Source organism: Sarcophilus harrisii, chromosome 6 (genome assembly GCF_902635505.1).
Source record: "Sarcophilus harrisii chromosome 6, mSarHar1.11, whole genome shotgun sequence".
Lineage (NCBI taxonomy): Eukaryota > Metazoa > Chordata > Mammalia > Dasyuromorphia > Dasyuridae > Sarcophilus > Sarcophilus harrisii.
The window spans coordinates 2,622,575-2,650,198 of NC_045431.1; the positions used below are offsets into that span (position 1 = coordinate 2,622,575).

General features: G+C 44.3%; 1 protein-coding gene across 4 annotated transcripts in view; it reads right to left on the minus strand.

The window, feature by feature from the left end:
• Positions 1 to 27,624, minus strand: part of SLC2A9 (solute carrier family 2 member 9) — a 172,063-nt gene that overhangs the window by 42,766 nt on the left and 101,673 nt on the right. For all 4 annotated transcript variants that reach the window (XR_004230192.1, XM_031942313.1, XM_031942312.1 and 1 more), the window contains 3 exons: positions 25,029 to 25,139; positions 10,715 to 10,816; positions 3,171 to 3,246 (listed from right to left, as the gene is read on the minus strand). Coding sequence is in view for 3 of the 4 variants with exons in the window: in XM_031942313.1 (XP_031798173.1) it covers positions 3,171 to 3,246; positions 10,715 to 10,816; positions 25,029 to 25,139 (289 nt within the window). In the remaining variant the exon portion in view is untranslated. The remainder of the gene's footprint in view (positions 1 to 3,170; positions 3,247 to 10,714; positions 10,817 to 25,028; positions 25,140 to 27,624) is intronic.

Below are 27,624 nucleotides of genomic sequence, written 5' to 3' on the forward strand. Positions count from 1 at the left end.
AAAAAAATTAATGTACATGTATAATCAAAAAAAGTTCTTTTCTTATAGATAGCTAGGGAAAATAAGAACTTAAAAAAAGACAAAAACAAAAAGTCCTCTGAGTTGGTCTTGATTCCCAAGCCTCTCAACTCTCCAGGAGATCCTCCCCCGAGCTGCCAAAAATCAGTTTCCTGAGGTGCAGATCTGACCAAGTCACTTTTCTTCTCAAACCCCAGGGAGCCATTCTTGCCTCAAAGATAAAGTACAATTTCCTCTGGTTTTTAAAGGTTTTGAAAGCCCTTCTCAGTCCAGCCCCACATCTCTTTATAGTCTCATTCTGCAGTATTCATTTCCCCCTCTTTGGTCCAGCCAAACTGGCTCTGCTTGTGTTCCTGACCCATGGCACCGTCTTCATATGCTTTTGCACTGGCCATCTCCTAGGTCTGGAAGGCTCTCCCCCCTCCCCTTCCTCTTAGAGCAGTCCTGTCCTCCTTCAAGACTCGGACATCACTGGACAGGAAAACTTTTCTGCTGATTCCTTAAGTGCGAGTACTCTCCCCCCCTCACATCTTGTGTTTGTTTTCTTGATGTTTAGTCTGTATGTAATTATATATATATGTATGTCTTGGCCATTAGAATGTAAGCTCCTCGGAAGAGTGATTATTTCTTTCTTTGTATGTAAATCCTTAGTACAAAACCTGACCAAGGAGGAACAAAGGAGATGGCTAATTAATACTAGTTGATTATTTGATTGATGCTTGTAGAAAGTACACCATTTTAGAGAATAAAAAATGGAATGGTATAGGCCGTAGATTGTTGAAGCACAGAATGGCTGAGCTGGCAGGGCCTGAGAGTGCAGAATACCCAAAGAAGTGGGTCTTCTGGGTATTTAGACTGGGGGGGCTGGGACTTTAGAACCAAGAAAGGGAGAAAGCCCCTTAGAACACTGAGCTTAAGAGTATGATCTGCTCGGGACCTTCGAGTTTACCTAGTCCCATAGCTTTATCTTGTGGACCCAAGGCCCTCGACCCCTATAAAATGGTGTTTTAAAACAACAGCTCTGGCCCAGGTGCGGCCAATTTTTCTCAGATGCCCGGTGCGGGCCAAACTTTCCCAGGTAATAAGTAATACTTAAAGAACGTGCCCCTCAGATTCCTGCTGGGACCCCACCTTAGCTCCACAACCACTGAAGCCTGCCCCCATTGCATAAGAGCCTTGGTGCCTGTAGAGAAGGAAATGGAGGCAAAAATGTGGAGAAGGAGCCCTAGGGAAAGATTTGGTAAGGGCCGACCACCTGGCAGGTCTGTGTTCTATACTTTTATATGGGATGTAGTTGGTGGTGGTTGTTGTTTTTTTTAAAAGGAGTATTACACGGGAGTAAGAACTCAAACTGAAAAAGGGTGGGCAAAGGTGGTGGGTGGCAGGGTATGGGAACAGGAGAAATGAAAGTCTTCAAGACTCCAGTTCTTCAACTGTGTGTGTGTGTTCAGTGAGTGCAGCATCCCCTTCACTGATCATTTAACAAATACTTATTTAGTGCAGGGCCCTACATGAAAGTGCAAAGACTAAAAGGAAACATCTCTTGCCCTTGAGGAGTTGATGCTCCCTTGGGGTAGACACCCAAAATATGTGCAAAGGTAATGCTCATTGCAATGTGCATTTAGGTCTTTATGAATCTCTGGGTCCAAAAATAATCTGCCCCCTGCTGGTCAAACTTGTGATGAGGACACAACCCACAGTTTCCTGAACGTGGAATGGCAGATACTTGGGCCCTTTATCTGGCCCAGCCACGGACCTGCTACACCTTCTAATTCCAGATCAAAAGCCTTCGAGAATCCAGAATCGCCAAGATAAATCCCAAATAGATAAAAAGTGACATTAGAGGACCAAGGAAAAAATAACATTTTAGACTTATGGACAAGAGAAGAGTTCACAACTAATTAGGGATCACAAAAGAGTAAATGGACAGTTTTGTTCCTGTGAAATTGAAGACTTTTTCCCTAAACAAACTGAATGTAGTTTTTACAAGGGAAGGGAAACAGGCAACTGGGGAAATCCTCTCTGTAGCAAGTTTCTTTGATAAGAGTCTCATATTCAAAGTATGTAAAGAACTGCCCAGAATTTATAAGAATTCACACCATTCCCCATTGAACAAATGGTCAGAGAATGAGCAAGTGATTTTAAAAGGAAGAAAACCAAATTGTCAACAACTATATGAAAAAATGCTCCAAACAATTATTAGAGCAATACAAACCAAGGCAATTCCTAGATTCCATTCCTCAGTGTCAAAGATGACAAAAGCAACAAATGACAGCTGGGGAAGAAGCTGGAGGAAGTCCGGCTACTCTGGAGAACAAGCTAGACATGCTTCCAGAGGTAACTAAATCGTGTACACCCTCTGACCCAAGGATCTCTCCTCTCCCTCAAAGAGATCAAAGGACGGAGATGTACAAAAATCACTGTGGCAGCCTCTTTTGTAGTCGTCCCAAACTGAAAACTAAAGGCCTGCCCACTATCGGGAAACGGTGGGACATTTTTGTGTCATGAGAAATGACAAAGTGAGGTTTCTGAGGAAACTGGAATTGCTTCTATGACAAATGCAAAGGGGAATCAATTATACGACAACAGCACCATAAAGAAAAATTACTTTAAAAGACTTTAGAACTCTGAGCGATGTAATGACAAATGGTGAGTGCAGAGGACTGAAAATGGGATGTGTCATTGAACCCCTGACAGGAGAGCGATGGGCCACGGTTTGGGACAGGGCCGGTGTGGAAATTTGTTTTACTGGATTACGCATCTTTGTCATGAGAATTTTTTTTTATTACATTGTTCAATTAAGAGCATGATGGTAAAGGGAGAGACATTAAATAAATGCTTGCATGAGCAAGCAAATGAATAAATGAATACATTTTAAAGACCCCCAGGATCTCTTAGCAAAGCCTTCCCCGAGCTCTCAGGTGCTAGTGATTTTTCCACCTTGTACTCTCCTGGTTAATCACAAACTCCTTGAGGTCAGGAAATGCTTATCATTTTGGTCACTGTATCCCTAGGACCCAATTCAGTGCCTTGCATGTCCCAGATGTTTGATAAATGCGGGCTGAGCTGAATGGAGTGCCCATGCTTTTGCGAATGCTGGAGCTGGGTGCTGAACAATAACAGATTTATTAGGGGGAAGAAGAGCATCTTACCTGGTCCGCTGCAGAATGAGGCAATTATGCTCAGGATGCAGACAATGCTGAGGTAGGGGATCCAGGGAGCCTTGTCCTGAAAGGAAGCATTGACAAAAGTCTCCAGTGAGGAAGGATGAGATGAAAGAGCTGAGTCTGCTTCTTTTCCCAGCAAGACTTTGAGTTAAGGCATGTCTATGGCATGCTAAATTATTGATTTAATGGAAAAATTAGAGCATGAAAATTAGTGAGAAGACAAACTCCTCCAACTGCTAGTTGGCCATCGTGGGGACGTAGCATTTAAGATTTTCATTTTTTAACTTAAGTAAAGACTGTCTCCTCTCCAAAATCCTCAAAGTACTTCACTGAGCTCCTTTGATCAGGTACATTCTTGTTTGGAATCATCGTTTTCAAAATGTCCCTTTGCTGCTGGTACAAATCTTGCTCTGAATTTTCACTGAATTTGGCTTAATATTTTGCAAAATCAAAGCCTTCTATCTTTGGGCTCCATCCTCCTTTTCCATTAGTCACACATATGCCTTCCAATATACACTCCATATATACTATATACTTTAGCCAAATTAGATTTTACCCAACCAAGCACTCCATGTGCCCTCCCGTATATACCCATGTGCAAGCTTTTTTCTGTATCTCCCTCCACCTGATTTACTTGAGGAATCCTCACTCATCCTTTAAAATCGAACTCATCCTTTGCCAAAAAGCTTTCTGCTTGGAAACAATCTTTCTCCCTCAGACCTCACACCCATTTTGTCATCCACTTCTCTGCTACATTCACCCTGTGTTACTGTGTATTGTAGTTGCCTATATTATATCTTTGAGTCCCTATTCGACTCGAAGCTCCATGAGGCTCATCTCATTATCTTGATTTTCCCCCAATGTCTACTACAGTGCTCCAAAGACTGTAAACCCTTAATAAGTATCTTGAATTGAATGTATTTCTCATCTTGGCCTAGAGAGGCCACTTGACATTTCTGTTTTCCTCATAATGAAGGAGCTTATTCAGATCTGGGGATGTAGCAAGATTGGGTTTCTCTTATACCAACCATACCTTAACTACCTCAGGTTGTACTGAAGGAGTTGGAATATTTCTTGCTCCCCATTCCAGACTTTGTCTCTATCAACATCATTCAACAGCCTTTATTCCTTTGAAGTTTGTGCTATACAAATTTCTTTCCAAATCATTTCCTGGTGGACATTATTGCCCTCAGGTCATTCTCTCTCTTTTCTCATGAATTTAGTGGCTGTCCTTTATACCCAACTTCTGCCCTCATTTCAGAGGACTTCTGCCTAGAGATTGATATTCTTTCAAACTGCCTAATTTTCCAGTTCCTCAATCTACTCAGTTTCCCTGATGAGTTCTTTCACTCTATATCTCAGTGACACAGAGAAGGTCATATATATTCTGACCATCACCCATAAATGTTCCACTTCCACATCAGGGAACTCCAAAATTCCTTTATCTGATGATAATCTTTTATCATTCCATATTTTTCTATGCCTTTAGATTCCAAACACTATTCTTCATCCTCACTGGAACTTCCACCCCTCAATACTTTCTCAAGGCTATCACCCCCAAACTGGCTAGCCTTCATGCACTTACTAGTCTCAACCAGCCTAATTGATTGCATTGTCTTTTCCCAAATCCCTTGGCTCTTTGTCATGCAAAGTTAAATCTCAATCCTGGACTACTTCTGCCATCCATCTCCTGTGCTCCTATTCACATGTTGCTAACAGAGCCAGCGTCACAGAACCATGCTGACTGGGGTCATTAAAGATTGACGTTCCTCTGTCTTCCTCTGGGAACCAGCGGCATAAAGAGAGTCCTTCTGCTCCTTTCAAATGGATTCCCTGTTGCACTCATCCCACAGCTCTTGTGGGCATTTTCAGCATTCCTCCAGCCTTTACCTTTGTGGCTTCTTGTGCCCTTCCCATCATCCTCCTTCTTTCTCTAACATCCACTCCGTCTCTCTCAGCTTCTCCCCTCTCGTCTACAATATTCCACCTTCTCGTCCTACCTTCTCCACGAGCTGTTGTCCTCTAGCTCTTCTTCCTTTTCCTACTAAGCTTGATCAATGCTTCCACTTCCACTTTTCTAAGCCCAAGATACTCTGGCTCTCTCCAGCGTCACCAGCTGCTAAACCTAAGAGCTTTTCTCGGTCCTCCTCCTTCTGAACTCCTACGCAACATTTGATTGGTTAATGGCCTTCTCCTCCTGGAGACTTTTGGTAGTATTGGTCTCTCTGCTCTAATGAATTGGTTCTCCCGCTCTAATGAATCTTTCTCAGTGCCTTGCTGGGCCTTCAGCCTTGTCATGCCCCTAGCTATGACATATATAAATATAATGACTCTGGTTGTCCCCCAAGCCTCTGTCCTGGGCTCCTTTTCCTTTCTCTCTACAGCGTTTCTTGGTGCTCTCACCAGCTCCCACGGGCTCACTGATCTTTATATAACTAATTCCCCAGTATATTCCACTGGTATATATCCAGGTCTATAGACCCAGTCCATCTTCAAACTCCTGTTTTTGCACTGACCTTTCCCCTCCTTTGGAATATTCTGCCTCTTCTATATCAACTCTTGAGAGATCCAGCTTTGTTTATGACTCAGCTCAAATGTGATCTTCTGTGGGATGCTTTCTAATCCCCCTAACCATTCGACTTTTCTTTCCCTGGGTATCCTTTCCCTCTACTCTCTAGGTAGCCTACATGTAACTTTTAATTTCTCTGTTTGTCTCCTCTCTTGACATGAAAGCTCTTTGCTGATAGGAACCGCTTTTGCTTTTCTTTGTATCTTCACCTTGCAGCACAGTGCCTGGACTAATGCTTTCTGACTGATTGGGAGATGGATTAAATTGATCTTGGACCTGATAAAAAACAGTAGCAGTCAGAGATCTTTACTATGCTTTCCAAGCAAGTGGGGAAGAATGATGCAGAAAAATGGATGCTAGAGATAGACTCAGAGGACCATGAATGAAATCCCAACTCTGCTGCTGAGGATGGGAAAAGATTTAGATTAATTCCTTCCACGATGCAATAACCACAATTTCCTTCCTCCCACTTATTCTACTGAAACCTAATGAAGGCTGAAAAAGATGCTGTTGTATCCCAATGATGAGAGCAGTTTTGCAAGCAATGGGATCATGGTGTGGAGGAAAGAGTATGTGATTTAGAGTTAGGAGATCTGGGTTCCAATGCCAGGCTGGTAATCTATTAGCTGCATGATCTCGCCTAAGTCTTTTGGGCAACAGAGCATTTAACCTCTCTGCTTCTTGCCTTCCTCATCCACAAATTATGAGCCTTAGTTGGAAGTTCTGAACAATTCAAAATTCTATGAAAATCCTTGAATTGAAAGTACCTGGACTTGTGGTCAGTATAAATTTTGGCCGGCCACCTTACTAGCAGTATGACCTTGGAAAGGTTACTCATTTCAACTTTTTTCCTTATCTGCAAAGCACTTTATAAATATAAGTTATTATTAACAGACAGTAATGATTCTGAATGGTTTGGAAACTCACATGAACTAAGATTTTAGTCCTTTGGAGTCCTTATTGTGAAAAGAGTTGACTGCATGCATCAGAAAAATAAAGACCCCAAAGATCTTCGTCTCTTGCCGATTCTAAGTTCCCTTCTCAATCTTATGGCTCATAGCCCCAGGAAAATGAAAATTAACAAAGTTGACCTCCAATCAAACTGCGCTTGATGATAACCTTTTATGTCTAACATAATCAGAGGTTAAATCTGTCACATCACATTACTAACAAGCAGCTGATTTCTGCTTCATGCATCACTGTATTGTTAACTGTATGATCACATTGCTTCATAATTTCCTTTCATTAAATGGCAATATTATCAGTTTTTTTTCATCAGATACTGCCGCATTATGATTGCCTTTTCCTGAAAACATCAAGAACCTGAGGGGCCTTCAACAAATGAGAAATAATCATGACTTTCCTTTTAGGGATTTTAGCCCAATTATTAAGATCAGCCGGGACTTCTGTCTCTGGGGCTTCTGTTGTGTATTTCTTTTTTACCCCACAGTGCCCAGCAAAGAGCAGAATGTACAGGTGACTCAATAACACCTTTGGTTCCGTTTAATTCCACAAGCATTTAGTAAGAAATCAAGGGGCTTGAGGCTCGGCATTAGGTTCTGAGCATCCATGAAAATTCTGGGTCTCAAGGACCCAAACCACAGAACGAGCATTTCTGAAGATGCATGTGTGAGCCCCGAGGAAGGCGCCGTGGATATGAGCAAGGCCACTTTGTACCACCGAGAGCTTGGGGGGGGGGGGCATGCAGGCAGCCAATGGGGGCGGTCAGCTTTGCATTCCCAACCCATCTACTCATATCATCTACTACAATGAGCTGCTGCTGTGCCGGGGAGCAGCAAGGACCGTTCAAAATTAACTGAATTAGGGGAGGCGAGGTCTTGGGCATCCTGAACTTGTCTCTGAGGTTGGGACAATATTCAAAGGACTGGAGTGGCTGTGACCTTGTGGGAGCATCAGGACTGCCTCTGGCTCGCCCCCAGCTCTTTGCATTCTCTCTTCTCCTTCAGTGACTCTCTGTCCTGCACTGTCTGAGCCCAAATGTTGGCTTGGTAAATGGGTGGCTCCAGCAGAGACAGGGAGTGAGTAATTGTGTTGCTGATCTGGCACGTGGAGGCAGCAATTAGTTAGGGTGGTGAAGGAGAAAGCCGGGTGGCTCCCGCACTGGTGGGAGCGAGCCTGGTCACACGCCTGGAGCAGGACACAAGGCAGCATTTCTCATGGAGGATCGGCTCGCGCTCTCAGCCCAGTGCTACAATGAGGCAGCGAGGGATCTGGGGTCAGAACTCACTTTGGATCCCAGTCCTGCATGGTGACCCTGGCCTAATGACTCATGCTGCTCAATCTCAGCTTCCTCATTTTTAATATGCAGATCAGACCCGCTGCCTTATTTCCTTGGCGGGGCTAGGGTGAGGGGAGGGCTCATAAATTACTCCAACAAACACTACAATAAATGGTTTCATCCTTCTACCCGGGCTTTCCATCGCTGTTCCTTTTGCACAAATTGATCACGCCACTCGAAGGCGCGAAAGAAAAGTGAAAGGCATGAAAATAAAAGTATATGATCGCCTAGACCCTTTTATATGAACTCCTGAAGGCTGCCTAAGGTCAGACAGCTCTTCTTCTTCACTACAAGGCCTCAGTAAGGCGACACTGAAGAACCTGCTCTGTAGCCAAGTCTTGGGATCTCTTCTCCTTCCTGGTCTCCTTTCAGAATCCCCAGGTAGACGACATGCCTGTGGGCTGGCTTGGAGACCCCCCTCTCTGAGGCATTTGTGGAGGGGACTCAGGCCCGGGGATTCCAGTTCATGAAAGTCCTTACCCAACAGCCCTTAGAGAGCCAAAGAAGCTTTGCAGGTTGGGGGAGTCCTGATGCCCCCAGTCCGGACAATGCTCCCTCAGGCACTGCTCAGCCTGACTCCCGAGGGAACCGACAAATCCCAGCTGACGGTCTCTGGTGTCCCTGCACTTTGCTTCAGTGCACCAACCATGAGCTCCTCTCACAGCCCCTCTGCTCTGCTGGGCATCGAGAGCACAAAGAAAGCCCTCGATGGACACCCCCAACCTCACCTCACTGCAATCCAAACTACCCACTGTGGGCAAGGCAAGTTTTCTCTGGGTCAGCTCCATCTTGGAACTTCCACCCTCTCTGCCTGGAGGCCATTTCTTCTGGCTTTCCTCCTCTCTGTCAGGCTGTTCCTGGATGGTCTCTGGTCACTCCTTCATTGCTCACATCCCCTCATACCAGCTTTTCTCCTCTCAGGCTCTTGCTCGGTGAGAGCCAAGGAGTTTATGATCATCGGAGAACTCCCCTGTCGGCAGCCAGACCAGTCTCTCTCCTGAGCTCTACTCCAGGACCAACAACTAGCGGACATTTGCCCACTAGAGTTTCAAGCTAGACGTCTCCTAGAGCCCTGGATGGTGAAAACAACTTGTTATCTGTTCCTTGACCCCACAATTCCTTCTTTCCCTTTTTTCTACTGAAGGTCTCACCATTTCCCCATAAGGTTCATAACATTCACATCCTCCTCAATGCCTCAGTCTCCCTTGCCGCACACATCTAATCAGCTCTTCTCAGCGATGCTTACACCTCTTACATCTGATTTCTTCTCTTCGCTCCCACAGCCACAATCTATTTTAAGACCTTTTGCTGGATTAATGAGATGGTTTCCTAATCACTAGGCTGCCGTCTGTCTCACAGCTGCAATGGCAGCCAAAGGGATTTGTTGGAAGCACAGGCCTGACCTAGGCACTCCACTACTCAATAAACTTCACTGGCTCCCTAGGATATCCTGGAGGGCAAAATGAAAACCTGAACAGCTGCTCCTGAGCATAAGAGACAATCATAGTCGGGACTGCACCGGGTTTTGAAACCCTCACAAATGCATTTCTAATTCTTCAAATAAATGATTCTATTCAAAGTCCCAAGAGAACATCCTCAATTACTGATTCTAACTTGCTACCTCAAACTCTGTATTTAATACATAATATATACTTGAAATGTACTTATTACATAAAACTTGTTTCATTAAGGCATGCAATGTAATGTGTGTGTATATACATACACACACGTATATATGAATATATATTATATGTAGGTTATGTATGTGTATTATATTATATAGCTATAAATTCTGTATAAAGATCTCTGTGAGACTTCACTCGCTACCCAGCTCAGAGTTCCCTGTGACGAGGCGGCCTGGGGGATCATTCTAAAACCCTTGGCCCCTCTGTCTTCCAATCCCCCAGTCTGGGGAGAGAACTAATGGTGCCATCTCCCACACCCTGGGCGGCACCTGCCCTATCTCAGGGACTCAGTCTCTGCCTCTGAGGGGGACGGCCCTCTCCCTCGGCGAGCTCTCCTCAAGCTCTTAACGTATTAGGTGCCCCTCAATTATACCATTCTCCAGTCTGGTCCTCCGCCTTCCCCTCCCACTGAGGTTCAGCTGCCATCACAACTCCCTTCAGCTTTGGTTTCCCCTTTTGAGCCCTTCCTAACATCCCTTCCTCCCTGGAGGTTGCTGGTCATCATGGAGTCCAGAACTAGGAACGAACTTCTGGCTCCTAGCCACAGCCCCTCCTCCTGCAAACCAGGAAGCTGAACCCCAGTTCAGGAGCCCACGGGAGGGGAAGCAGGACAGGCCAAGGAAGCCGCCCCTGGCCCTGCTGCCCTGTCCGGGCGCCTCTTCCCCCAACACTCAGAAGCCTTCTCCTCCTCGGGAGTGTGTGGCTCCGCTTTATCCGCTATGATCAGTCGTCCTGCAGGCGACTCTGCCATCTCTCTCAAAGAGCCACCGCGCCAGCGGTTGGCAAAACTTAGAAGGACCGATGCCGGCCGTTACTCCGGCTGAACATGGCGCTTCGGAAAGCCCCTGGCTGGCAAGTGGAGACCAGTACGCCCAGCTTTGCCATCCCCCTTCTCAGCAGGCTGCCCCCCCACACATAGAATCCGTCCCGTGACCCGGACCAGTGTGATTGTACACCCCCAAACAGCGTCCCGTACCTGCAGCGTCAGAGTTACGGTGAGGATCCCAAAGAAGAGCGTCATGAGCCCAAAGCCGCCAATGAGAAGAGGTCTGCGCCCCAGACGTTCAATGACCAGGCCCTGAAACAGAGGGGAAAGGCAAGGGATTAGGCTTCAGAGGCCATCCACAGGGAGCCGTCCTTGCTGAGGCTGTGGAGAGCGGGCAGCTCCAAGGTCCCAGTTTGTGCCAAACATGGCTGATCCCCGAGGAAGGAAGGAAAGGGAGAGGGAAGGGAGGGAAGGAGGGAGGGAAGGAAGAAAGGAAGGCGGGAGGGAGGGAGGAAGGAAGGAAGGGAAGAAATCCTCTTTTCTCCAGTGCCTTTTCCCTGATTCTCTGGGGAGCTGCAATGTGTGGGGCTAAGATTTTAGGGACCCCCTCATTGAGGAAATTGCACTTATTTGGATGGAGAAAGTTTTAAGTCATAGATGAAATTTCCTCATGCCAAAATTTATCCAATACTTGATATGTTTGTCCAAAAATGGCTCATTTGAATTCTGCAGGCTGAAGGCTACTTCCTCCATCCAGTTTTTGAGGCCGATCTGTGAATGTGTGCTTCAAAGGGCACAATGAGACAAGTGACTTTGCTTCTAAGGGCAAAAGAGCCTTTGGTTTAAAAGAGAGTTTTGCTAAATAGCCCTTTTTCTCTCCAGGTAGATCTTTTAGGACAGGTACTAATTCTTGTCTCTCGGTGTATCCTACGGAGTTGGGTACAGAGGAAACATTCACAAATACATGCTGAATTGACTAGTTCCTAGAGAAAAGTGTCACTCTTTTGAAATGTCTGGGACCATAGAAAAGACTTTCTATTAATCGGGATTGGATTCACCAACAGTAAGTCACATTGTCACAAAGCAGGAAATGCGACATGATGCAGTGCAAAGACCCCTGAATTCCAAGCTGGAAGATCCTAATTCAAATTCCAGACCTGCACTTGTGGCACCTGAGGCAAAGCACATTCCTTTTCTGTGTCTCAGTTTCCTCATTTGTAAAACAAGGACACACATCTCATCTGTAAAGTCCCTTCTATTTATCATCTGGATGACACCATGAAATAGCCATTGTCTGATTTTCAGCATATACTTTATTGAATGTTATACTTTTTCTTCTGCCTTTGAGAGATTTAAATGACCTGTTGCTGCCCATTCTCCTGATGACCTGGGATTTCTAAGTAAGAAAATGAATCTTACTCTGCAAAGGGATAAGAGAGGAGATTTTTATGCAGCTTATGGAAGGAGTATTTGTATATCCTATTCAGGGTTGTGTCCAATATGATATTTTGTCCAATGACCATTTCTTTTCTTTTCCTTCCCCACTTTGTAACAAATATAAACAAAACCAATTCCCATATTGGCCACATCTAAAGCTGTCTGCTTCTCAAAGCATTTCATCCATAAAAAATAAAAAAAATGATATTCTGAAAGGCAAAAAGATATAGGCTTGCAACCAAGAATCACTTCCAGAAAATAATCCTGTATTGGAAAAAGCTGCCCCCTACTTGTCACTTCCTTCCTTAGGAAGCTCCCCACATGGCAGACAATTTGGCTGCTTGTGACTAGATTTTACAGTGCCCAGGTTTCCTCTTGCTGCCCTCTCTCTCCCTCCTGGCATATTCTATCCTGGGTCTTGCCTACCCTCCAAGGTGGCTCTGCTCATTTCATCTCCAGGGACAAATGTGCAGTTGGAGGGAGGGCTGTGGGGTCTGGCAGAGGCACTTGAGCATCTATTTTCTGACAGCTTGTCTGACCAAGCTGGTCACCGGCATTGGCTGGCGGGGAGAGAAGGAGACTGTCCAACGGAAGGTCACTCCCCCAAACCCCAGGGGGCCCAGTGCCATCAAAGTCAGCGCATGTGAAGGCTGTCAAACATGAGTGTAAGGAGACCCAGCCTCTGTGGAGGTCTTTACAGGCCAGTGGGAAGGTCTTGGGCAGGAGATCCAAGTATACAGTGGGCTCAGGGGCTCCTCTAAAGCAGTAGAATGAGTGAGATTCCCTTTATCTGTGAGCTTTATGGCTATTAAGCATTTATGTTTTTTTTTAAGCACTTATGTTCTAAAGGGCTTTCCCACCTATTATCGATTTGACCCTTTATGCCATCCATGGAGGTAAATAGGATGGCTACATTATCATCTATGACTTAGAAACTGAGGCACATGGATGCTGTTGATCTGTTTAAGGTGATTATTAAAAACGGAATTACTCACCATTATTCATTACTCTGTGTTAGTTCAACTTTGCCATCTGTACCACTTAGGTCCTACATCTGAATTACTGGTTTAAATCAACTTTTGAACTGGAAATTTGCACCTCTCCCAAAGCCTGCCCTAATGCATAGCACAGAGTGGATTCACATGTGAGTGTGTCATTCTAGGGGAGTCATATGTACGTATATTTGCAAAAAGAACTGGTCAGTTCTATGCATCTGAAACAAGCCTGTTGTGTTTAATTGAGAAGTGACATTGAGGAGACAGTCGGGAACACGATACTAACACAAACACTTAAGGACAAGTTAAATCAGGGTGTTTAGATCCCCTTCATTTCCATAGGAAATAACATCATCCTCTGAGGAAACTTTCCCATTCTCCTGTCACATCCAAGTTGATCATGTCAAAAGGCATTAGAGGAAAGGGCTCACTTCAGTCAGTATTAAAATCTTAGCACAGACACTAACTCGAGACGAATTCCAACATCGAAGGTTATTAATGTAAACTCTCCACTCCGGTCAGATTCTGTGCTTGGGCCAGGAAATCACCAAAAGAGGGTTAGGCGGAGGGACAAGGGACATACGGCTCCAAACCTAGCTCTGTTACTGACAATGTTACTGTTAATGCTGGTTTGACTTTTACTTTTCTGGACTTTAGTTTGCTCCTCTGTAAAATGAGGGGTTTGAAGTAAATGACCTCGGAGGCTCCTCTGTAAAATGAGGGGTTTGAAGTAAATGACCTCGGAGGCTCCTTCTAGTTCAAAATCTGTGACTGTGCGATTCCCGAGTATATTTACAGATGGAGCACCTCTGGCAGTAAGCAGGGGGAGTGACTTGAAAGCGCTGGGGAGGATTTTGCTTGGAGAGCTGGGCTCCTGGATTCCTCATCTTACTAGTTCTTAGTGCACAAGTCTACCTTCGTCACCTCTTTGATGTATGTGGCTCCTTTCTGAATAAGGCACGATCTTCCACAGCTGCATTTAAGTCTCCTGGGTTAAATTCATCTTACTGTGCTAAGATGTCTACTTCTGAATCTGAACTCCCTCTCTCTTGTTTTTTGTCCATACTTTGTGTCCATATATGAAGTCAGGGGTCTTAAAGCTAGTTTTCTTCTCGGATATTGGGAATTACTTGTTTTTTAGGGATAATCTTTGTCATATGTTGTTCTTGTTGTTCTAAAGTACCTAATTTCACAAATATTTGTGGGCAATGTTCCACCTCCCTTCTCATTTTGTATCCCTTTTAATTGAGGAGTCTTAAATTATCTTGCTATTTTTAGTCATGGTCCAGAGATTCAAATCCTATTCTCGGTATTTTCTTAGGTATTTACCTCACAAATCCTCCTTTCTCTTTGGAAACTCTGCAACCTCCAATTTCCTGTGCTCCAGTTACTGACCTCTCAAACTTCCTTTAAGTCCCCCAATTCCTTTTAGTCCTAGTGCCTTCCTTATGTAAATTATTTCTTATTTATTCTGTATATAGATTGCTTTGTAGATTTTTTTTTGCGTGTGTATGCATGGTTTCTCTTCCATTAAATTGTCAGTTCCTTGAGGGCAGGATCTTTTTTTTTTTTACTCTTTTTGTCTGTTTTGGGTTTAGCCTTGTGCCTGACAAGATTAGGTGCTTAATAAAATTTGATTAATTGATATCCAATTGGCAATAGTCAGGAATATAAGAGACTATGCCATTAAGGTTTTTAGTTTTGAGCCAGGACTTCCAAGTTCCTGGCAACACTTCCTAGCTCCCTTCTAGCAACATCCTTTGTATCCACATGAATCTCAGGGAATGCAACGTTAGGTATGACAAGTCTCAAGGAGTCTAGTCTATGAGGTTCTGCAGACATGTCCTGTGGAGAAATCAGGTTTCTTGTGTTTATTTCAAGTTGACAGGTAGCTGGTTCAGTGATCCTTAATAGCAAGTCAAAAATGAAGAAATATTTGAGAAAGAAATACATATAATACAGGAATACCTACAAGTAAGAAAGATGAGGCAGAGACAGTACAAAAGGAAGAATTCGTTGAGGGGAAGATGACCAAGACATTCAGGAAGCTCTATCAGAGGCTGAAGGAGGTCAAGGTCACGCAGTCATGTGCAATAATGGAGCAAAAGCAGGAGTGGAAGGCCACGATGTCCAGACAAAGCATATTTCTAACAAATAAAATCAGACTTGGAAGAAAAGATCGAGAAATCAAATTTGGAACTCCTACGGGATTTTAGAGACTGTTGGAAAGGAGTTACAGACAACTGAATTTAAAACCTTTCCTTCCAAAGTGGTCAACTTTGTATTTAATTGTGGCATCTGAGTATTTACAACTCTTTCCAATGATTTCTCTCTCTAGCATCAGGCCCATCAGAGCTGCCATGGCTACGACTGGTCTGGAGATAAGAAATCTCTCGTGATTGCCCTTGGCTTGTCAGGAGAGACATACGCCTCTCCCATAAGCAGAAGTGTTCCCGCTGAGACCATCAGACAAACGACGTTCTCCAGAGGACTTAATGCCAAGGATAATGGTTGAAGAGAAATGGCATTGTCAGAAAGCTTTGACGTTGTCTGAGAAACCAGACCTGCTGCTTAGAGACCAGATCTGTTAGATGCTTAACTCAAGACAGATTATCTACTCAGAACCCAATTAGAGTGAAGACTGAGGCAAGGGGTGAGAGGAGTTTTTTCCCATGACAATTTTATGATGTTATTAAGTTTCTAATTTTTCTTGTATTGAGATTTTGGAGAAATCATTCCACAAGAAATGATGCTAATTTGAAAATAGATACCCAGGGACTGTTAGAATTGTATCATTAGAAAATGAACCCAATCTTTGATAGAGACTGTGGTCCTTAGATTTAAAAACAAAACTATTAAGTATTAATAGTTTACTTAAAATGAATAATGTAGTAACAAAGAGTTTGGGAAAATACCATAGACTTTGAAAATATCCAAATAGTCCTTCAGGGATTTACGAGATTTTAAGTACTCTTGGTGAGGTCATGAATCTTATTAATTCTATGAAATAAGATGCTGAAAGAATGTTGTGATATTAAATAATGAAGTGGTTTAAAAGAAACTAGAATCTCTCATAATTGAAGAAAAGGGGCTTATGGTTCTTCTCTGACAGATTGTTTTATCATTGCTTTTTAAAATTATGAAAGTACATTTAGATTAGTATGTATTGAAGTTAGATCAATAGGCAACTTAGCATCAATAGATCTCAGATTTAAAGATTTTGGCCTTGGGGATTAATTTGTAATATCTTCAGATTCAGTTGTCTGTCAGCCTCAAGACTTACAGTAACTAGTGTTTTTCCAGATTTTTGTATTCTTTGGATATAGAATGTGAATACTATTTTCTTAATTTTCAATTACAGATGTCAATTAGAGCATGAATTGAAACAAGAAAAGATGAGGAAGAAAAAATGTTGTATGTGTTTATTGTTAACTATTATTGTAAAAAATACATAATAATATTAATAGAAGCACCTAAGCTGTGATTAGAAATCTGAAGAAAAATCTCTTAGGACTGTAATTTGCTATTGTTCTGAGTTTTGATTTCAAGTATGATTGTCTGAATTGTCGTGAAGACAATATTCCACTGTTTAAAGGAAATAGTAAATGCTGCTAAAAGATAGGGTAATCTGAGAACTCCTAGAGGTTAAGAGGATGATGACCTTGCATATGGGATAATAGGAGCCTCTTGATTCAGTTTCCCCATTGCGCTATTTCTTTCCAAACAAGTAATTTGCCAACTGTTTAATTCTGAGCCTGAATACAGCAGAACTTTACTCCGTTCTGTAAAACCCACTGTGGAACATTGCTGAATGAATGGATATTCCAAAATAAAGGCTCACTATGACTCTTACCTGGAATCAAATAGAGTTAAGGAAGCTTTTTCCTGCTTTGCTTATGTAAGGTCTGTCTTTTCCCTTAAAGGGAAAGTTTCGATAGTATAACCATTTCCTTTCATAGGCAAATTTCTCCAACAAGAGCTGGTAAACTCTAAAAGTTTATATATTTGAGGACTCCTATTGCTGTGAGGATACAAATAAGAAAGATCTTACTGGTTTTAACTTCTATTCTGAAACTTGTGGCCACTACTAGTTATGTATTCATGTATAAAATTAAATCTTTAAAGTATCTCATTCTTCTGGAAGATTGGAGGATGAGTATATATCCTCACAGGGGGAGGATGATGTGACAAAGATGTTAAAAGTTGTCAATTTTAATGGAGGAATAGACTTCACGTGGAGAAAATGCAAATGAAGACCAAAAAGATGCAAACAAACCCACAAAACTCCAAGCCTTCTGGACGCCTTCCCTTCCTTCTCTGTTTCACTTTCTTCCACCCTCTTGATAATTCAGAATTTCATTCTGCCTCCTCAGCTTCTGTCCTTGGTTGTTTTCTCTCTGAAATACTTTTCCTTTCAAAGAATATACACCTTGTCTTCTAGATGAGAGCTCAAGCTTCACACTGTGTATACAGAGTTGTTCCTTGCCACTGAGAAAAATACTGATACAGAACACTCTTACAAATTAGTGCAAAGTCTCCAAGCCATCCTTCTACAAGCAAGACCTTTGTCCTGAGCCACCCTTTGCTGTAGCGCTTGTGGTCAGCTTTTATAGGGGAACTTCCATAGTGTCCAGCTTCCTTGTACCCTGTGTTCAAGGCTCATTCGCTGGGCTTGCTACATAAGGTTTTATTCTTCCTAGTAAATTGCCTGCCTTTCCTTCCAGTGTTTGTATTGCCTTGTTCAGTTGTCTTTTGATTGACACTTTTCGGATTGCAGTCAAATCCTAATAGCCAACAATAACTGCCCCCCCCACTCCAGTAGAAATCTAATTACAAAGAAACTTTTATTTTAATCTAATTACCTACCTCTTCATTCAGATATCCTCTCCCCACTATTCCGGCTGAATATGCTTCCTCTCTCAAAATCGGGGGGCTAATAAACTGAATTGCTCTTGATTAGCAACTGGCTCGTTACGTCTAACAAGACCTAATTCAGCTAGACTTCATTTTTTCAGGTGACTTCTATTTAGAAACTTGTCTTTTCCCCATCATGATCTGTAAAGCTTTCCTGTGGTATTGTAAAGAAAAAAGATGTCAATATCATAGAAGCAGATAATGTTTAAACGTTGATCCTTCCTAGGAAAACTAAGCCATCTCACAAATGTTACCATTTTTCTCTGGAGATTAGGTTAAGAAAGAAAGAGCAAGAGCATGAGTCTTCATTTTGTGCTATTTTTATAACTGGTATTTATAGACCTCTCTCAGAATTTCCTCATAGAGGAGCCAGATGGGGGAGTGGCGATGACTCGGGTCTATGGAGAAAAGCAGCCATATTCTGGAAATCATTCATAATAACCTGACATTGCTTTTGTATTTTACTCAAGAGACAGGACAATTCAGAGAAAGAGTCTGGAGCCTTAGATGCAGTCCTGGGCCTGCCTCTCAGGTTCCACATTACCAGAGGTTCAGTGACCTCCCTGACTCCCAGCTTCCTCAGCTGTCATTCAGTAACTCAGCATTCCATGATTGGTTGGAATAGCTTCTCCCCCCAATAACACGGACTAGAATCCTGCTTCGATGTGACTTCAGAGTTCCTGTGCCTAAAAATGCATGACCCTATGATTGGTGAGGCGATGGGCTCTCCGGATCTGGCCAGGCCGGCCTCTGCACGACAAACACACACAATGTCCCTCATTAGACCCGGCCTTGAAACCCTTGACACTTGGCGGAATCCAACAGAGCTCCGCTGATGCATCCTTTGGGGATCCAGAGTTAGCCTCCTCCACTAGAAGGCACGGGGGTAGACTTTAGATCTGGAGATGAGGGGACCTGGTGGGCACAAAGGGTCTGCTCTTTACTGTCTGAGTGGTCTTGGTCAAGCCATTGTCCCTCTAAGGCTTCCTTGTCTGGAAAACCAGTGGACTGGACTAAAGGATCTTTCAGACTTTTTTGTCTGTAAAGAGGATGCTGTCTGCCCCTCTGGCACTTGTAGAACACTTCCATCTGAACCCAGCTTCTGCTGATTGTTAAAACTTAGAAAGCTACAGAAACACCAGCTGCTATTATCACTATTAATACCTTATTACTAGCCAAACAATGAAGCTGACACAGGCCAATTGGTCAATAAATCAGAAAATCCCAGGAAAAAATGAACTTGTATTGTTACAGAAGAGAACCTGGCTTGTCGTCGTCATTGTTTGTCCCTTGTTCTCAAAGAGGGCCGGTGTCTTGATTTGTGTGTGAACTGGCGTCGAGTGAGGAGGAATTGCACCAAGACGTCAGCCTCACCCTCTCTTCTACAGTCATCAAAGTCCAGAGGGAGGACCAAGGTCAGGATGGCTGGGGATGGCCTGGGCTGCAGGGTGACCCTGCCACCTTCGGAGTCTGACTGAGTCCTCAGAGTTTCCCGGTAACTGCTTGGGCCACCTTCGGGGACACTGGAACAAAGTGTTCTCCCTGAGCCCTTCTGCTGGGAAAAGCCGGCACATGCTTGGAGTAGCCATTGCCCTAAGTCTCCAGGGGAGGCTGTTGGTCCCCCTTACGCTGAGACCACCCTATTAGGATGTGGCTGCTACCATGCTAAAGCTTCCCAGAGCCCCCATGAGAGTTGGGTCCATCGGGTGGACACCACAGGGAGCACAGCAGCCCTGAAAAGACTGGCAAGCCTTCATACCACACGTTCTAGTGCTCCCTGAACACCGCATATACCTAGAGTCTACCTCTCTCCAAAAAGCTTCCCCAACTCCTAACATGTTCCCTGTTTTCTAGAATAGGAAACATATTTGCCAGTCATTTGACACCCATATTTCTTATCGTCATCATCGTCATCATTCCACGGGTTTTTATTGGGAGGCCACAGTGGGTCATGGCTGAAGAAGCCCTGGAAAAGAAGTCCCTTGTGGAATTCCAAATGTGTCCAGAAAGGCTAATGAGGAGAGGCAGGAAGGACCAACCTAAGATCCCCCTGGAGCTCATACACCCAGGAGCCTCCCATGTCCATGCTCCTTTCACTGCACCATGCTCCGGACCAAAGCTTTCATACACAAGGCTCTCGAGAGCGTGGACAGAACTTGATTAAAATATAATTGGGAAATAAGAATCCCCTAAAACACAATGTTAATGTGTGGTTTTCTGATTCACTCCTGTCCTAGGGGTCCTTATCTGTGGCTTAGCCGTTTTGTGTCCAGTCGAGCCTGGTACCGCCGGTTTGGTGGACATTCAGAAACTACCCTTCCTCAGGCACTGGGCTGGGGCTCGAGGCGGATTCAAGACCTAGACAGTGCTCTGACTCCTATTAGCTTCATGATTGCATAGCAAAGCATACTGTGGAAATGCATGCCCATGATTTATCTTGAAGTACATTTCCACAAACATTTCTTTTTCTATTATTGCTTGTTAATTTAGTGGATTTGAATTAATAAGCTTTTATTGCCATTAATTCTCAAAATCTTTTAACTGTGGAAAAAGAGTGTTGCCAACCGTTCTCCTTACTCTCAAAAAGACCAACGTGTACATGTCCCAGGCCCCAGTGGGTTGGAGAAATGCCCCTCCCTCTTCCTCAGGCGATCCCAGAGCTGTCCCCGAGAGCCCACTCGTTATGCTAACTATATGAGCCACATGCAAAGACTAGTCATTTCTGTGCTGCGGGAGGACTGCAAGATTTTGCCGATGGATAAAAGGGTGCTCCGTGGGCCTAATGGGTAGATCGTTGGGTTTTGTCCAATCCCGTGCTTAAGTTTAGATTTTTAGTTCCACAATTTGCTTGAGGAACAAAAATAATGCTCTTGGTGGTGGAACATTCAACAAATGATCTAAAAATCATTAAAAACTTTTAAATATTTTTTAAAGGTTTTCTTGAAATGTGCTAGGTATTCTGTGACTAAATCCCTGCCCAGGAGCTGTTTGACTGTGTCAGAGAAAGTGAATAATGTCCTAATTTTCTCTACATTGTGAGCACAAGGGAGAGGCCCTTTGTCCTATCCAGGAGCATTTCTCTTATCCAGAAATGACAGAACACCAGCTGCTGAGGAGGTCGTGCAGAGAAGTCCTCCAAAGAGCCGGTATATGTGGGTGCCCGTCAGTGGAAGGAGCCCCATGGCCCAAGTACAGGAGAGTACTTCAAGGTTTGCAAAGCCTGCACCTTCAAGCAGGGACTCTTGCCCCTTCCTCACGGAGCACAGGGCACGAGATCCTCCTCAAAACAGTGGTTCACAGAGCGCTTTAAGGGGGCGATGCACTTGTGCCTCTGCTGTTTATTGTCCTGCTTCACCTCACACAGCCCTGTGCATTAAGATGCATCAGCTCCACTTTACAGATGAACACACTGGGACTGAGAAAGGGGTACAGGCTGAGGTGCTGCTGGAGCTCCCAGACGCCCTCTCCACCAGGACCTCGGAGCCGTGCTCAGCATCTGTCAGTCAGCTTCCCCCAGGGCCCAAGCCAGTGCTGGGTGCTGGAACAGGAGAGGATGGAGAAGCTCCAAAGGGAGTGGAAGGGCCAAAGGGAATGGGAAGGAGGAGGGAGCAACGGGAGAGTTTTGTGGCTCTGGCGCCCCTACTACCTTCACTCTAGGCTGTCTCTGCCCTGGCTTCCTATATGGCTCACACTAGTAATTTCCCCTTCCCAGGATGCTCTTCTGAAAAACAAAGAGCTCTCAACCTCTCAGAGCCTGTTGTTGGCTTGGAAACTGTGAACCTCTGGAAGCTGAAGTCCTCCCCACCCCATTCCTCAGATAAAAGCCCTCCTAGTCTCCTTCTTCATCTTTCAAACCACATCAGAAGGATCTCCCCATGTTCTCATTCCCACTGGTCATGAAAGAAAGACAGGAAATGGACAATTATTGTCCGCCACGTGCCAGGGCACTGGCGCCTCAACAAAAGCCTCTAAATCCCTAGTATTTTATTTTCCCCACCACACATAAAACACTTCTTAGCCTTTTGGATGATTCTCCCTCTGAATCCTGCTCCGTCCTGCCTTTTCTTGAGGAGGCGAGCAGTCTGATAAGTTCTACGTGTGCAGTCGTGCAGAGCCTTTCTCCGCTATTCTCCCCGCCCTACATTGAGAAAGCCAAAGCAGGCTGAGGGGGAGGGGCTCAGCCACTGAGGAAGGGAGGGCACATTTGGACTCTGCCCAGCAGGCCACCTGCTGCCAGGGCACCCGCAGCCGCCTCCTGGCAGGGGGCACTGTCTTCCCAAGGCTAATTTCCTCAGCCTTGCCCCCTAGGGCTGGGGCCAGCAGTCATTTCTCCTTTCTGCATCTCCAGGCTTCCCCTTCTCTCCCAGGCTCAGCAGTCTTTCCCCGACCCTTCGCTCAGTCTGCCACTATCTCCTTTCTCTCCTGCCCCTCGGGGCCAAAAGAGCAAAGCAGAGCCACCGGAGCTTATTGGATGGGAGAGGGACAGAAAGAGAAGGGCTTTGGGGAAGAATTTGGGGTGAAACGGGATCAAAGGTTTTGAGCCAAGGAGCTCCTTAGGGGGTCATCAAGCCCAGCAACCTTATTTTCCACAGGGATAAACCGAAAACACACAAGAGCTGGGATTTGAAGACAGTTTATCCATAGTCAGCGTTCTTTATGGGATTCTGTGCTGAGATTTAGCGCCATGTCTTCTACCTTCTACTTCCGTCCGCAGAGACCACCAAACCATTGGACTCTGGGCGCGGGCAATGTCCTTCCCTACCCTAGTTCACTGGCTGTGTGATAAACCTCAAACCAATGTTGGAAATGGCTCCACTTCCCTCTTGTTCACTCAGACGCTTTCTATGTTAAACTCTCCTCGGTGTTGTGAGTGCTCCCCAAGGATCCATTAGAGTAAAAGTTAATGAAATGAGGAACAGTAGAAGCTCCCAGAATCATAATCCGGGTGCCCCAAACCCAGAGTAGTTCTCTTTGGGAGCCCCAGGAAACCCGTCAGTCCTGGGGGGAACCTTTGTCTACCTAAAGCAGAGTCACAGAAACAGCAACATAAAGACAAGCCCAGATAAGAGTCCCTACTTCTTTGAAGCCAGAATTGACCCTGAACGCCAATTCTTCCCTCTGTAGGCCCTGGACAGAGACTGCCCATTTCCATCATTATTGCCAGTAAGAATGAGTGAGGGAATGACTGCACTCCTGACAGAGGGGATGAGCTCGGAGAAGAGACTGGCACATGTGTGATGGGCAGTAGATGCCCAGGTGGATAGAACACTGCATCAGAATCAGAAAGACTCATCTTCCTGAGTTCAAATCCAGCCTCAGACACTTGCTAGTTGTATTAGCCTGAGCAAGTCACTTCACCCTGTTTGCCTCAGTTCCCTCATCTGGAAAATGAGCTGGAGAGGAAATGGCCACCCCCCCAGTATTTCTGCTAAGAATTGGTCGTGACTGAACAACAACGTCAATGTATTTAGGTTTTGTTTTTCTTTCTTTTTCACATTTAGGGGGTTGAGGAAAGGCAGGAGGAAGAGAAGTTTAGTCTATCTTTTTAAAAAACAAAGCTTAACTCAAAAAAAGAACAGGTAATAAATGTGAGAGACTTGGACTGACTCCTGATGCCCTTTCTGCTTTGCCACCCTCTTTGTTAAGTTTTTTCTCAATAGTATTCCCCCCCAATATGTAAAAATAGTTGTCAACATTCATTTTTGTAAAACTTTGTATTTCAAATTTTTGTTCCTCCTTCCTTCCCTCCTCCCTTCCCAAGACAGCAAGCAATCTGATATAGGTTAAATATGTGCTATCTTTTTAAGCATATTTCCATATTTGATGCTGGGCAAGAAAAACAAATAGACCAAAAGGAAAAAACCAGATTGAAGCATGCTGGGTTTTTACTCTTTATTTTTCTTTCTTTTTTGTCCGTGTTTTCCTTCACAACATGGTTAATATAGAAATGTGTTTTGCATGACTCAACATATATAACCTTTATCAGATTGCTTGCTGAATTTGGAACTCAAAACTGTAAGAAATTTAAGTTTAAATGTAATTTAAATGTACATATAATTAGAAAAAAATATTAAAACAAAAAAGAACTATATTGAATAAGCTATGGGTTGAAAAGAAACAGAATCCATATTTGGATATGTTCAAACATTTAATAGCCTTATGACATTGGGAAAATTTTTATATGACAAATGAGGGTTTTTTTTTAATAAGAACACTGTCTTTGACTTCTTATGGGCTGGTATATGATAACTTCATATACTAAATGAAGGATACATGAAAGCCAAATAAAAGCCAGTGGTGTATTTAGGCCTGAAAATATTTGCAACCCTAACCAAGCTCAATTAAAAGCAGCTGAATGGAGCAAGGGATCGAAGGTCGGCAGAAAGACCACTTAGGAGCCTGTCGCAATGCCTCAGGTAAGAAATAATGAGTAATCTGACAGACACAGAAAGGGCAGGAAGGGAAGGAAGCGAAGAGAACATGAGAGAGCAGAGGTTCTTAAGCCAGGATTCAAAGAGTCCACTGACTGACAAGCTTCAGGGTGTCTAGGATGGAGAAATATACTTTGGTTTTCACTAGCTTCACACTGAAATTCAGTATTTCTTTTAGTTACAAATGCAGGCACCAAATCCTTCTGAGAGAGGGTTCACAGCCTTTACCAGACGGCCAGAGGAGTGCACGAAATACAAAAGATGAAGGCCCTTCTCTTGTGGAGGAAGAGGAGATATAAGTGGCAACTGACTAGAGTGGAGTGAGATGGAAGAAGATGGCTGAGGTTTTGTTTCTGGGTGATTAAGAGAACTGTGTAAGAAGAGACTTCCCAAGATGGACTTCCATATCCCAGTGTTTGCCAAATAAGGGAACAAGAGAAGTTAAATAGGAAAAAACAGTAGGCGAAATAACAAAAACGGTGGAATTTATCCATAGGAGAAATGCACTGGGATCCACAGCGCTACAGAAGAAATCATGTCCCGCAAGTGAAGACAAAAGGCAGAAAAATGGTTTTTGTCCCTTCTAAGGTAAACATGAATCTTCCAAAATGCAAGGTCTCCTCCGTATGAACAGGGCATCTCGACGGAATACCCTATTTTTTCTCAATATGTATTAAGAAAAATTTGCTTTGCTGCACTCCCTGAGATAGGTTTTCATTACATAGCTGCAGACGGCAACATACTCACCGAAAAGATGGCAGCCAAAGTCTCGATGCCCCCCGTGCTCAGGGTTATATATGGGATCTTCTCAGTAGGGATCCCTGCCGTGGAAAAGATGTTGTTTGTGTAGAACCAAATCTAGACCAGAAAAGAAAACAGGGCTTTGTGTCAAAGGCACCTGCCATGTGAAATCCAAGCCCAGCTGCAAGCCCCAACCACAGGAACATCCCTGGAGCAGACATCGAGAGGTGGCTACCCCACTCCTGGCTCTGCTGTGTGACCATGACCAACTCGTCTCTCTTCAATCTGTTCATACGTACGACAAGGGGTTCAGGACTGGATTATCTCCAAGGTCCTTTCCTGGATTTTCCCAGCTTTCTCTCTCCTCCTCACAAAAACAGCCATCCTTTCTTGGCTCTATACCTTTGGACAAGACTTCCCTCATGCCTGGAATCCACGTTCTCTTTCGTGTCGCAGTCCCTCTCTTCCTTTAGGATGCATCCCAAGCCTTGTATTCCACATAAAAGCTTTCCTGATTTTTCCCCTACTAGTCTTCTCTATCCCAATGCCAAAATGGGGATAACAAAAGCACCTTCCTCACAGGATCACTTGAAACTCTGCATTTTAGCCACTTTACCATTATTATTTTTTGCAGAGCTGGAGCAGAGGTGTGAGGTCCTACTATTTGCTAGGAATTTTAAGAGCACAGATCTAGATGCAGAAGGAAATTCCTAGGAAACTACCCCTTCATTCAATAGATGAAGAAACTCTAGCACTGGAAGAGAGCAAGCAGTAAGCACCTACTATGTGGCAGGCATTCCACCAAAGCTGTTAGAAATGCTCTCTGTAGATGCTCACACCGATCCTGGGAGACGGTGCTATTACGACCCCCATTTTACAGATGGGGAAACTGAGGCAGGGAGGGGTCACACAGCTAGTTAAGGGTCTATGCCTGGATTTGAATTCAGGTCATCTTGACCCAGGACCAGTGTTCTTGGGTTCTCTGATTCCAAATCTGTCATTCTGCCATACTGCCTAGAAGTCTGGAGTTATGCTCAATGCTCCACATTCTCCCTTCATGCATTTGGAGATGGGGCTGCCTGAAGCAGGGAAAAGGCTGAGATTGAATTCTCTTCCCTCTATGTCACTTCCCCTCCCCTGGTCACCACGAAGACTCTTAAAGTCTCGGGCAGAATTCCCAGTGTCCTTGCCTCAGGACCTGGCTCAGAGGTTAAGCGGCTCACTCTGTATTCCACTCATGTTGGAAGACTCCTTTATTTGTCCTAGCTGCCCCCAGAGACACGCAACAGGACGATGCCCTCGGGGCTAGACCCTCACTCAGAAAAATGGGTGCAGAATCGGAAAGATGCTAAGAATATCACTCCTTTCCTCCAGGAGGAGGATTCAGATCTGTTCCACCTTGCTCACTGCTTCAAATTTCTACCCTCCATGACCGGGAAGCCAGAGTCTTTTTTAGTGAGTGAATGACTGAACAAACATTAAGCACAGCCTTAGGTGCAAGCCCTGGGCCGGATATGAGGGATACAAAAATGAGACACTGCTGCTCTCTAGGAGCTTGTACCCTAATAAAGAGGAGACAACATATAACGGGGAATGGGGATAAAAGGGGGGATTGGGGTCTGAGGCTAAAGGGCAGTGAATTTACACACTCTTTTAGGAACTTAGGTGCCACCGATTGTTATTTCCAGAACCTGGGGTGAAAATCAGTGGTTCAGCTGGGGAAGACATGGTTAAGAATAGAACGGGACAGCTAACTCAAGTTGGAGAAGCCCTGGTCTGCTGATCCTGGCAGGGTGGGATACAAAGCTTGGTACGGGGTTGGCAGGAAGCTGTGCATTGTGTGAGTTTTCCCCTATTCACCCACCAATCAGGATAGCCCGGCCCAGGGTAAGGTGCCCAAGCTAAGCAAATTAAGCCCCAGAGGGTGAAGGCTCTTGCTCTCTGGAGATGTAGTATTTGCACATCTACTTAGATTTCAATACCCAAATCAAGGTGGTAGCCATTTCTAAGGGGTCTTTGCGATCGTTTTGGTGGATTGATCACCTTCTGTCCAAGTTGGCAATCAGGCTAATCATGACTTCTGACCTTGAGGGCTAGGTCACAACATATGCCAGCCCCGCAGTCCAATTCTTGCTTGGACCCCTCTCCTGATCTGTGGTTGCACTACTTCCAGTCTCTCATGTAGTTACCAAAATACTAATCACTAGATATGTTCACATCTTCAGCTCCAAGCTCATCAATGGCTCCTGATGGCTTAGGGGCTAAAATACCAGTGTCTTGTTCTGGCACATAAAAGCTGGCATGAGCTGGCTCCAATGTATTTTTCTAGCTTTTCTTTCAAAGATTGTTTTCCTCTTTATTGACCTCTTCCACCCGATGTGACCTGTACCATCTCTTTGCTAGTGGGAATCTTTATCTTTCAAGTCTCATCTCGGATGCTGCTTCTTCCATGAATCAAACATTTTAAGGAACATAAGTGCTTGGGATGGGAAAGATTCTGCCATTTCTGCCCCCTTGAACTTGTTTTCTTCCTTTTAAGCATTTCTCGTATCATCTTAACAGCCTTCTTTGGAGCTCTCCTGGACTGCATTCGATATTAAGG